This window comes from Dasypus novemcinctus, chromosome 9 (assembly GCF_030445035.2).
Source record: "Dasypus novemcinctus isolate mDasNov1 chromosome 9, mDasNov1.1.hap2, whole genome shotgun sequence".
Lineage (NCBI taxonomy): Eukaryota > Metazoa > Chordata > Mammalia > Cingulata > Dasypodidae > Dasypus > Dasypus novemcinctus.
In genome coordinates, this window is record NC_080681.1 from 17,697,784 (window position 1) to 17,711,169 (window position 13,386).

The 13,386-nt window shown below is 44.5% G+C and overlaps 1 protein-coding gene across 1 annotated transcript; it reads left to right on the plus strand.

The window, feature by feature from the left end:
• The first annotated feature begins 6,373 nt into the window (after nucleotides 1–6,373).
• Nucleotides 6,374–13,172, plus strand: LOC139439649 (endogenous retrovirus group S71 member 1 Env polyprotein-like). The gene is made up of 2 exons (XM_071217213.1): nucleotides 6,374–6,560; nucleotides 11,659–13,172. The coding sequence occupies exon 2, from the start codon at nucleotides 11,794–11,796 to the stop codon at nucleotides 13,018–13,020; it is 1,227 nt and encodes a 408-aa protein (XP_071073314.1). The 5' UTR covers nucleotides 6,374–6,560; nucleotides 11,659–11,793; the 3' UTR covers nucleotides 13,021–13,172.
• Nucleotides 13,173–13,386: the final 214 nt, after the last annotated feature.

Here is a 13,386-nt window from a genome sequence, read left to right on the forward strand (position 1 = left end):
ATAACAGCAAAAATATTTACGAATTGGTTCATATGAACTTTTGAGGTTATCCCCTTGTTACAATCTTTAAACAGAGGAGATACCAAAATATTTTGGTATTGGACTTCCATCAGGAAAATGCCAATGCTCTATAGTATCATGAAAAAGTATAAACTTAATATATTATTTGCCACGCAAAAATTTTATTCCTTCTGAGATGGAAATGGGCACATTTGAAATTGGCAATTGAAAATTTTACAATTTCTATTTTATTAGCAAGGAGCACCTACGTGGATGTCTGTATATGTATATTCATATACATAAATATATACAAAATTTATATACCTATATACTCACCATTGACATTTCATATGGCTCCATTGGGGGAATTCTACTTCTTACATGAACTGTTTCTCTAGGCTACTCCCAGAAATCTTTCTATGGTTATTTTTTAAATTATGGGAAAAAATTTGTTTTTTATTATTGCTTTTTTCACTAAGAAGTATTTAATGATCTGAAAGGTTCAATTTCTATCACTGAAATTAAACTCTGTCAGAAAAGACTCAGCAGTACATGCCGGTTATGCTGATCCAGAACAATTGTAAGTTAGTATTTGACTAGGGAATGGTCTATATGTCATGGGGGTATATTTCCTGAGTAATAGAAGTAAATGTACCTTGAAGCTAATTTGAATCCTTCCTCACCCCTGCCATCACTCCAGAGACAATGGGAATGGCTCTTAGCAAAATAAAACTGCTTCAGAGCCTAAGAATAACTAGAGAACTGAATGTCTGCTGAAGACTAATGATTTATATACACAGTAAAATTACCTTCTTGGAGCTATTAAGATAGAAAAGGAAAATGGAACATGGCTGTTATCATTACTTTATTATTGTACATTTATATTTTTCAGCCTAAGCATATGAGTGCATAAAACCAAATCAACTGCATGAAATGTCCACCCTTTATTCCACTAAGGGAAAAGAAAATTAGCTTTTACCCACATAAATATTTATCTATATTACTGAAGCACTGTACATATGATATAAATAATTTTATTTCAATCTCCATAACAGAAGAGGAGATACATTGTAGATCACACCATCAGCATTTTTAGCATCATCTATAATCTAGCCATTTGAGATTGTGTAATCAGATTGTATAGTTATTTGCTTGAGTTTGCTCAAATGCCTTTAACCTTTAAAAAAAATACACATCTATTTATATCTTAGTTAAAATAGATGTGAATTGATAGTTGACAATGTATGCATTGGTTGTAGATCCCATGAGTCTGAGGAGACAATAGAGATTCTGGAGACTAAATATTTGCAACTTATTTAAGACTGGATCAAATCTTTTCTTTGTTCTCTTTTGTAGTAAGGCTGGAGATTGCAGAGCTCCCCTTTGACTAGCATATAAGGTGGGGAGGACAGCTGTTACCCTGAAAATCCATGCATCTTTATGGAACAGAGGAGAGAAAGGCATATATGCTCATCACATTTACCCATAAAATTCTGTTCAATTCCTTGGTGAATTTTAATAGACGTCTGACAACTTCTTAGACAGAAAAACAAAATAGGAGGAATCTGATGAATAGCAGTAATAGAAGATTAATAAACAAGATATCTGAGAATCCTGGCTTGATCCTAGACTTTCTCTGTGCCCTAATGACTGTGGTCCATCACGTGAAACTGGAAAAGAAGATACACAATTCCTCTCTTATCACTCTTGCCTAATTATTAGGAGGAAAAAAAATCTTGAACTCTGCAGATGAATAGCCTCCAAAGTCAAGTTATCACAGAAATTTAAAATATTTTTCCACTGTTAAAGCCACTCATTGCATTAGGGTTTTATAAGAGGAAAAACTCTTTTATTATACTATCATTTCCAGTTTGACGTCAGAGGTAAACCCATAGCTGATAATATTTAGACAGCAACTTTTACATTCTCATTTTTCAAGTGAATCTCAGATAAAGGAAATTTGCTTTTTCTTTCTAAGAAGTTAGTATCATATGACATAAAGATAACATTTGTTTTCTTTCCCTTTTGTCTCATTTTATTTTACCTTTTTGTTTTCTTTCTGCTTATTGTAAATGGAGCAAACTATTTATTCTAAGACAGAAATATGTTTCTTTTGAATTTGCTCAGCAAATCTCCAATTTGATAAAAAAACTGCCAGGAGAAGTTAAACTCAAAGTTTCTAAATTCAGATAGCTCTTACAAAAAGGCAACATAGCCTTTGACACATTTTTGAGAATTTCCGTACAAATACATTATTAAGTGTTTACATATTTTATGGTGAAGATATTTCTATACACACATGCACATATTTATATATAAATTATTTTCAACTTCTAAGGTGTTCTATAAAGTTTAAAATTGACTATATTTCCCTTTAACTGTCTGCTAGTGACTATATCACTAAATGCTATTTTGATATTTACATCTTCAATACGTAAAATAACTGGAAGCTTTAGTCAGCCACTCTGGCATTCTTTCTGTCTCTGGGCATTTGCTTTTACATTTTTCTCCTCCTGGAACACCTTTCCCCCAGATCTGCTCATGGACTGTAACTTCTCACCACATACAAACAATATCATCTTGGATTTTCCTTTCCTAACTATACCATCTAATGTTGCTCTACTTCTCATTCATTCTGCCACATGATTCTGTCTTTTTTTCATCATAGTGATTACCACCATCTGAAAAAATATCATTGTTCTCTCTAGAGGTACCCAATGGAAATTTGTCAAATAATGATTGTCGAGTATTCTTACTTCAGTTGGGAAGTAAGAATAGTGACTAAAAAAGCATTATCACCCATCTATCTCTTCTTCCTTGTTTTGCCTATTTCCTTCACTGGATTTTAAATTTTGTAAGAATAATGACTTCTACTATCTTATTCAGGGTTATATCCACAGAGGACATAGGACCTTTAAAAAAATTGAGTAAATGAATGAAACTTCATCCATACTAATCCTTCCAAATCTTGGTTTGCTTTCCTGTTACACTGTCACCATAGTGGAACCTACCTCCTAATATCATAATAAAAATTCATTTAATTAATAAGTACATATTTATTAAATGTCTACTATATCATAAAAATAGTTCTGGGAATTTAGAACATGACATGATCCTTACTCTTAAAAACTGATGGTGTAGTCTAATAACATATGCAAATCACAAAGTATATTGAGAAAAAATTTAATAAGTATTGTTCAAACGTAAAAGTGAAACATTATGCAGGAAGCTTCGTTTTTCAGCACACCAATGCCTTACTATTCAGCACTTTTCATATTTCAGGAAGAATGATGAGAACTAGAACAGTGGGCCTACTGGGGATGTTTTGTAACAAGAACAGATAAGGTGCATTCTGGGGAGGACTGTGGTCCTCCCTGGGAAGGTGGCCACTTTCTGAAGAACTGACGCCTAACCCCTGGAATGTACTGCCCAGGGTGTTCTCTTCCTCCCTGAGGAGACTGGCCACCCCTCGGGAACTGATGCAGTATTCACTAGTTGGCATCTACAGTATCGAGTTCATTGATTATGAGCTCAATAAAAGGGACAGTCCCCGGTCAGGCCAGTTGAAGCCCCGCCCTGGGAGAGGCTGCTCTGTAGGGTATTGTTTTCAGTCAAGATTCTGGAAACAGCAATCTGCAGATTCGGGGCTTCCCAGCCGTGAGCTAGATGTTGGTGAGTTTTTATGGAAGACTTTGGTTTTTCTGTTATTTTGTAACTCTGATCAATATTGATTTAATCTTTTGACTAGTTATATTATTCTCATTTCTCACTCTAATTGTCAAGATAGACTTATTAAACTAGATATGTATATATATATATTTATATTGCATCCAATTGGGAGTCTAGCCAGAGGTGAGCAAAGTATGTCTGTGTGTTTCCCAGTTTGGTAAGCTTATATCTATAGTATATATATCATAAAGGATTATGACATAGTAGTTGGACCACTGTTTGTAGACAATCCTTTGCTTATTTTATATTCTCCCAATTATTAGCAGAATTTTAAAAAATAAATATATATCTCTATATTGCTTTCTTATGCTTGAATTAATTGAATTATTATATCAAGCTCTATTTATATACATTAATGCAAAGCATTAGCAAAGCATTTTATCTAGCAAAACACAAAGCATATGAGGCATTTTAGATGTCAATATATATGCTAGTTTCTTTTTCCTGCTTCAGATGTTACCTCATCTAGGTGCTCTGGTTGTGGAATTACAAACAGGAGTAGAATTAATTAATTGGTTGATACTGTTATGTATTTAATCACATTCACTCAAGTTTGGTATTTGCTGAGGAATAAGCGGTCTGCCTTCATGATACATCATCCTTCCATGGGTAACGGAAATAAACATGACAGGAGGCCTCGCTCAGGGCAGAATTTGAGAGAAGGCCAACTAGGTTTTTGGACATGTGATTACATTTCTGAGGCTTTTGATTTTGTTTTTCCTTCACAAATCGTTTGATATAATATCTTATGTAGACCTAGGTAGGAAATAATGCAATTTGGGAGAATGGCAGTAATGATGAAGGAAAGGGAGAGGACTGCTTTGAGATAAGTTTAAATATAGACGTGGAGCTTAGTGACTGCTGGGATGTGATGTGATAAAGAAAAGTGGAGACTCCACAGTGAAACAAATATTTCAAGATGGGGACTGCACAGGCATCCTCGGGTTTGCACAACATCAACAGACTTAATGCTGGCCATATAGTTCTATATATTATTGTGGAAAGTGTGTGTGTTGGTAAGGACTACACTGCAATGACTTCCTTCTTCTGTATTAGAAATTCATGCCTAGATGCACTGATAAATTCTTCATCAAAATAAATCTTTTAGAAATCTTAATTTCTTTGATAATATTATATATCTGTCTTCTACCAGCATGTGCAGCCACTTTCCTTAAAAAAAATGTTGCTTAGGCAATAATTTGGGCTGCATATTATATCACCCAGTGATATATAACACTTAGGTTCAGGTTCTCTCAGTTGCAGTTTCTGGGGTCTTGAACACTTTTCGACTTGATTCTAAGCAAAGGTAAGATTTAAAGTCTTCCAAGATCTATTTGGACTATGGTGGACAGTATTACTGTCTTCCCTCCCTGGGGTGCCATCCCTGGAGGGGTTGGATTTTTACATTACATCTGCACCTGTTGGACTCAAATGGCCACATTATTGTTTTGGTTAATGAAATGTTTGTGAACAGGATGTATGCCCCTTTCAGGCAAAAGGGGCACAGGTGGTTTGTTATGTCTTCTCTGTCTTCTGCCACAAAAGCAAGCAACATTCCAGACCAAGCTTGCTCTGATAGCCTGTGTCCCAAAGTCATAATAGCATGGAAGAGAACCACAGACTACTCACAATGAGAAAACACATGCCTAAGGCATAAACTTTGTTTTCTTTTTAAAGTTTTTTATTGCAGAACAGCCAGTATTTGGGATGAGGACAATAAGAAACTGAAAATGTCATGGTTTCTTAACTAGTAAATAATGCACTTTTGATTAATAATGATAATTGACATTTATAGAATATTTTTTCTGTACCCTGCTCTGTGGTAAATGTTTTAAGATTGTCCTATGTAGTCACCTCAAAAACTCAATGAGATAAATACAACTATTACAGGTAAACAGAAAGCAGCTTATGAATTATTGGGCTGACTCATATAGTTAATACAAACTGAAAGTAGAAACCCAATCCACATCTCCATATCCCTAGAGCCTTGTGCTTAACTACTGTTCTTTACAGCATTTCCTTGATGGGGTGTTTATCATCCTTGATGTAATAAAATTTTAACTGCTATATTTTTCCCTTCACATTTTTATTGAGAGTTTTGGGGATTAAATTTATTTAGTACCTACCAATTTTAAAACTTTAACATTGGGTCAAATGCCTTATTTTCTTATAACAAATATAATCCATACAGGGGGATTTCTGGCATTTCCCACATCTTTTAAAATTACAACTTCTAAAATGATTCTTTCATTTTAATGTTCCTCATCTGTTGCTGCCTCCCTTCACCCCTCCTCCTAGCCTTTGTTATCTCCCTTTTCCAGCCGTTGCTATCCTTCCCGCCAGTCCCATCCACTTAGCCAACTCATAATCTGCCCCCTTTCTTAATCACCGCCTACTTCATAGCTGCCTGCACAGTTCCGCCTATCCACTACCGCCCCGTAGTTTACCCGCCCCAATTCCTACCCCTCCCTTGACCCGACCTTATATAATCAAGTGTGTTTCCGCAATAAAGTAGACTAGCTCATTCTCACAGGCTGTCTCCGTGGTTTTTACCGCGCGTCCCCCACGCCTGGAGAACCTAGGACTACGTGCTGGCCTAGGGGCTCACCGCCGAGCCGTGGAAGCCCGCCCGGTCCTCGTGGGTTGCTAACTTAGAATAGCAGCCCACAGCAGGGGTTGCTAACTTAGAATAGCAGCCCACAGCAGGGGTTGCTAACTTGGAATAGCAGCTCACAGCTGGGGGCCCGTCCGGGATCCTTTCCTTCCACCGCCCTCCGGCCCCTCTCTGCTGCTGCTGCTGCTGTCTACTGGCGACCATTTCAGCTCTCCAGGTAGGGACCCCATCGCCGTCTTTTCTTCTCCCACTATGGGCACCTCTCTCTCCTCACACCATACCCCTCAGGTTCGGCTTTTAGCCGCCCTGCTTGATACCAATGGAGTCCGCGTTTCCCTGAAACAGCTCCAAAAATACTGGGACCTGCTACTCCCTTTTAATCCGTGGCTTGCCACCTGCCAGCTCTGGAGCCCAGACACATACTCTCGACTCATAGATCGAGTCACCTCCGCCATAGAGCATGAAAAGTGGTCTTTTCCGCACGGCCTGCTGCCTGCTCTAGTAGCCATACGCGCCTGTCTCCTTGGTGCGCCGTCAGAAGCTATCCGAGACAAATCGGTTAAGCAACCCAATGACTATGAGCCCGATGATCCTGGCGACACAAATTCTCTGTCTGACCAGCTCGCCGCCGCTCTCGAGCGCGAATCTCCCCGCCCGCGCTCCCCACGGCCCGCAGAAGCCACTTCAGTAGCTCCTCAAAATAGCGGACTTTCTCCTTCTTCTTCCACCTCTGCCCAAAATGGCGCACTTCCGGCTTCTTCTTCACCTATGTCCGAGCCCGCCGGCGAGAACAAAGGCGCTTCCTCTCACCTTTACCCGCCCCTCCCTGTCTCGTCATCTTCCGGCCCTGCCCCGGAAATAATGCAGTCGCCATCTTGGCCGGCTCCCGGAAATGACGTGACTTCGCCGCCATCTTGGCCGGCGCCCAACAATGACGTAACTACACCGCCATCTTGGCAGGCGCCTAAAAGTGACGTCACCGCTCCGCCATCTTGTCCAGCGCCCAAAAATATCCCGCCGCCAGTTTGTTGCCGCCTTGACGCTGCTAAGCCATCATTCTCTCATCTGTTTCCCGCTACCGTTCATCCCTCGCCACCACCGTATGGCAGCAGCTCCCCACCTGCTTCTAGCGAAGCACATTCTCCCGCCCCCCAGCTATACCCGCTCAACCCGCTGCCCACGCAGCAACGCCCTCAAACTTGGCTTCCCTTCACAGTAGAAGAAGTTAAAACTCTTCGTAAAGCCGTTAAAGAAGACGGCATTGATAGCCCATATGTTCGACAACTAATAGAAGAGTTGGGGGTTCAGCTTGTTCTTCCTTATGATTGGATTTCTCTAGCCCGTTCCATCCTTCAGCCAGGCCAGTTCCTTGAATGGCGCGCTCACTATCAAGTAGCTGTTGATCAACAAGTAGTGGAAAATGTTCGAGCGGGTGTCCAAGATCCAGCTGATGCCTACACAGGAGTTAACAACTATGCTGACCCTCGTTCCTATGTAAACATGGACCCAGGGTTTTGGCACTGAGTGAAAGTTCTCGTTCAGCGGTCATTCTCTTTAATTTCCACCAAACAATCCACCAAGTTCGCGCAAATGCTTCAAGACTCGCAAGAAACCTTTCCGGCATTTGTCGCCCGCGTTATCGAAGCATGCCAACGTAAAATTACTAACGAAGATGCTCAGTTTGCGTTAGCAAAAGAACTCATTCTCGATGGGTGCCTCGCGCCCTTCCGAGCTGTCATCCTTCCTATCCGTGACAAGCCAATGCACGAATGGGTCCTAGCTTGTCGAGACATTGACCCACAGACTAAAGCACTTACTGCTGCCTTCGCTTCTGCCATGGCTGTCTCATCTGCCTCCACTTCTGCCTGCTTCCGATGCGGTCAGCCCGGTCATTTTGTTCGCGAGTGCCCTCAACCGGCAGCTTCCCGCCCTGCCGTAGCACTGCACAGACCAAGAGGCCCCCCCACACCATGCCCGCTCTGTGGCAAGGGGTATCACTGGGCCCGCGATTGCCGCTCATCGCAACGTATCTCCCAGCCTTTAAACTTCCAGCGGGGCAGGCCTCAGCCCCTCCCCCAAGAGGCCCTCCAGAGAGCTCCAAAACCTTAATGTGGACAATGCCTATCAAACGTCACCAAAAACCTTCCTTAGAGCTTAAAATAGACGGACAATGGCTTAAAGGGCTCTTAGACTCTGGTGCTGAAATCTCTTGTATTCCCTTTGAAATCGCCGCCTTCAATCATTGGCCCCTCGAAACTGGCCCTCAAGTCATCGGCGCCACAGGAGCTGCTACTTCTTGGAAAACATCTCAGCCTCTGCATTGGAGCGACCGAGAGGGTAACGAAGGTCAAATTCGTCCACTCGTCCTCTCTTCAGTCCAAACCATCCTGTGGGGAAGAGATGTACTCAGCCAGCTAAAAGCTCGAATCACCACAGAAGCCTTCTTAGCTGCGCCGCCCCCCCCCTTATAGGGGCCACTGCTCCTGTTTCAAGACCTGACCCTATCCCTCTGGAATGGGACACAGAGGAGCCCATCTGGGTCGAGCAGTGGCCCTTGCCAACTCATAAACTGCAAGCTCTCTCTGCCCTCGTCGAAGAACAGCTACAAGCAGGGCATATTGAGCCGTCTACCAGTCCCTACAATTCGCCAGTCTTCGTCATCAGTAAAAAGAACACAAGCAAGTTCCGCCTCCTTCATGACCTTCGAGAAATTAACAAACATATTAAGCCAATGGGATCACCTCAGCCTGGCTACCCGCATCCCACTGCAGTCCCTCAGCATTTTTATGCAGCCACCATTGACATCAAAGATTGCTTTTTCTCCATTCCTCTTCACCCGCGAGACTGTCCACGGTTTGCGTTTACAGTCCCGCGTACCAACAATCAAGGAGCAGCACTCCGATTCCAATGGCGAGTACTACCACAAGGCATGCGGAACAGTCCAACTATATGTCAGCTCTATGTCAATCATGCCATTGAGCCGCTACGCTCTAAGTTCCATCCAGAGCACACATACATCATCCACTATATGGATGACCTCCTTTTAGCAGCAAGTTCTAACACACTTCTCAATGATTTACTCTCTGCAGTTACGACGAACCTTTCAAGTCTTGGATTAATAGTGCAACCTGACAAAGTCAACCCCCAGCCACCTTTCCAGTTCTTAGGCTTTCATTTTCATCAATATATTCGGCCCACCAGCCCACAAATCCATGTTTCTGATCACATGACGCTGACTGAGCTCCAACGGCTTTGCGGACAAATCAATTGGCTTCGATCAGCACTCCCCATCACAACAGCGCAAATGCAACCCCTTTTCGAGCTCCTGCAGACTAAGTGCAGTCCATCCGCTGCAGTCGTTCGCCCCATCACCATCACCCCAGCTGCCAAAGAAGCCATCCAACAAGTAAATGCTGCACTCCAGCAATGCCGCCTAGAGCGATTCTCTCCCGATCTCCCAATCCTTGCCTTAGTTTTGCCAACACCAGTCACCCCAACGGGTCTCCTATGGCAAGATGGTCCTCCTCTTTTTCTACACACGTCAAAAAGTAAACTCCCAAAAATCTGCCCATTTACAAGGGCTTGGATCACATTAGCCACTGACTTAGTACTTCTCTCCATACAAACGTACGGCGTCCCGCCACACACCATTGTTTGGCCCTTTGATGCAAAAGAAGTTACCTCTCTCATCATGAATAATGCCCAAATGCAAAGCCTAATAGAATTCTTTCATGGCTCCTTTGACAATCACTATCCGCATCATCCACTACTACAAGGGGTATCTCAATTAGCATTTTCCAACCCGTTCCGTCCGCTGCCTGCAAGAAAGCCAATCCCCTTTGCCATCACTGCTTTCACTGATGCCTCAAAAAGGGGCTTCGCTGCTGTCATATATGTGCCAGGAAAGCTTGAGCCACGACAGTTGATGTTTGCCAATCACCTTTCTGTTCAAGTGGGTGAACTCTTAGCTGTCGCTGCAGTCCTCAATCTTTACCCAGACCAGCCTCTCAACATCTTTACAGACAGCTTGTACACCTTACAGGTATGTCGCAGCCTCCCACTTGCTACCTTTCTACCCAGCGACTCATCTATAGACCAAGCACTCGCCTTTGTACAGCGACTGCTTGAAGAAAGGCAACAACCCTGGTTCATCGCTCATATCAGAAGTCACTCTGGCCTGCCAGGACCACTGACTCAAGGAAATGCCCTTGCTGACGCCTTAGCGTCTGGCCGCCATGTATACCCAGCTGCCATTCGAGAAGATTCCATTGACAAAACAAGACTAGGAGACTTCGTCAACCAAGCCAAACTTTTACACTCTCAATTCCACTTCTCTGCGCGATCTATCCAGAGGCTCTTTCCAGACTTCCCCATCGAAACATGCAAACAACTTGTGCGTTCCTGCCGAACATGCGCACCTCTGCTACCCCTTGGACCCTTGCAGCCCCGCGGAGCTAATCCCCGCGGCCTGCGGCCTAACTCCCGCTGGCAGCTAGACGTCACCCATGTTAGTGCTTTTGGGCGCCTTAAATATCTTCATGTTGCAGTTGATACCTTTTCGCACCTATGCTACGCCGTGCCCCTCACAGGAGAGAGTGCCAAACATTGCATCAAAGCGCTTCGGCAAGCCATTCTATTCATGGGAATTCCCTGGGATCTCAAAACCGACAATGGACCAGCCTATCGCAGTGCCACCTTTGCCAGCTTTGTGCAGATGTACCACATCACACACCATTTCAGCATCCCCTACAACCCGCAAGGGCAAGGAATTATTGAGCGTACTCACCAGCAGCTCAAGCTACTCATTCAAAAAGAAAAAGTTTCCTCTCCCCATAAAGCCCCTGCCGACGTCATCACTGCCTGCCTTATTCATCACAATCTCCTGACCTTCGATGACAAAGGACTCTCCCCAACTCATAAACACTGGGGACCCATGTGGCAACCCTCGCAAGTCCCTCTCGTTCACTGGAAAGACCCTGCCACAAATCTTTGGCAGGACCCGGCTCCCTTGCTAGCACAGGGGAGAGGTTTTGCTTGTGTCTTCCCAGACTCCGAGCCACAGCCGCTCTGGGTTCCTGGGCGCTACATCCGGCCTGCCACCGACCCCAAAGTTCCACCGAATGATGAACACACTATGCCCTCCATAAGAGACAACATCGACTGCGGAGGCCCAGATGTCGCCCCATTCGCTCAAATCCAGCACCAACCAGCCCCTCCCTGAAATGTTTATATTAGATAAGTGCTCTCTCCGAGTTTCTTTCTGCTGATTATCCCTCCCCTATGAGGGCTCTCTTCTCCTTTCTTTGTCTTTACAGATTCCCCAAAAGGACTCACCTCTGCACAGTCTACAAGAAGAGCCTTATTGCCGCCTCTACAACCTGCTGCTGACAAGTGCCTAACCTCCACCGAAACGTGCCTTACAATTTATCAGAGAAAAACTCTCAGTGCAGATGCTCTTCCCACTCCCCTCGCACCCTCACCCACTTTTATACTTCTTTTTTATAGTCTTCATTTTTTTTAACAATCTTTTCAGCTGTCTGTCTCGCAGCCACAGCCCCGACAGATTGGAACCTTCGTCAACGCCTTCTCCTCGCTGTCGCCTGGCTGCTTCTGATTGGCATCTTCACCTCCCTTGTTGTCCTCCTCCCATGACTACTATGCGCCCCCAAGTACATTCATCTGAGCCTGCTACTCCAACACCGTCGCCCATGGGGACCACACCAGCTCTCTCTCACCGCGAACGACGTCGACAACGCTTCTTTGCCCGCCGCCTAAGCCGTCTTTCTCTTGAAGATGATGACCCCATCGAGCGCGAAGTTCTCCAGCTCCTCCGACAGGCCCGCTCTGTTCACACCCCCGCCTCCTGTTCCCCTACCCTTCCCTACCTCATCCATCTCCTCATTCTCATGTTGTCTCTAGCCTCCTCTGCCCAAAGCTCCTCCTCCCATCAGCCATTCAACTGGACCTTGCAGACATTCCCGGAAAAACGCATTCTCGCTTATAATGTTACTAGTGTCGCTCCCTCCTTTCTCACACACGTCTGCCCTCTTGCTGGAATTTCCTTCCGTCCCGAATGCCAAATAAGCAACATCAGAAAAGCGAAAGTAGGCCACCACTCCTCCTCATCCTGTCGAGGCAGGAATACAGCATGCCTGCTTTCTCGAAACAACCGTCTCCTTGGCCCTCAATTCAACCCTGTGTCTGGTTTTTACATCTGTCCTGCTAGTGCTCGAGGTTGTCATGACCCATCACACTTCTACTGCCCCTCTTGGGGATGTGTGACCATGGCCCATGGATGGTCCGGCGCCCCCAACAGAGACCCGTATCTCTCTCTCCAAGTAGCCAACAATTCCCGTTGGGACTTCATTTGGCTGACAGTAAAAAACCCAAACGACGATACATGGCTGGCCGCTCGCCCCTATGGACTCCGGTTGTATATGAGCAACTATGATCGTGGCGCTTTGTTTGAAATCCAAAAGCGTGTTGTCTCCGCCCCACCCTCTGCTATTGGTCCCAACCACATCCTTAACCCTCCTCCCTCACCCACTGTTCACCTTCTTCCGTCCTCATCTACCCCCCCCAAAATCTCTTCCACCTCGGCCGCCGTCGTCCCTTCTACAAGCCCCACTTCCCCCCCCCGCTTCATGTATACAACCACATCCTCTCATCCCCTCTAGTCCCTACTTCAAACTCCTAAACGCCTCCTATTCCTCTCTCAACGCCTCCCACCCCAACCTCACTCGCTCTTGCTGGTTGTGTCTTTCCCCCAGCCTCCCCCTCTATGATCCACTTGCTATCCCTTCACCACTCTTTACTTCCTCCACCGACGATTCCCCCTCTTCCTGCAATTGGAATCAATCTACTCATGTCCCACTCACTTTTACGCACATCTCTTCCAAAGGTTTATGCATTCACCCCCGTTCTTCCCACACTCCTAGCCTTACTGCCTGTACCAACTATACCTCCCCAAACATCTCTGCCAAATACTTAGTTCCCCTAAACACCACCCAATGGCTCTGCTCTTCCACCGGACTTACCCCATG

Excerpts from the sequence above, each read along its gene's own strand:
- LOC139439649 (XM_071217213.1), top strand. The coding sequence starts at position 11,794 with ATGCTCTTCCCACTCCCCTCGCACCCTCACCCACTTTTATACTTCTTT.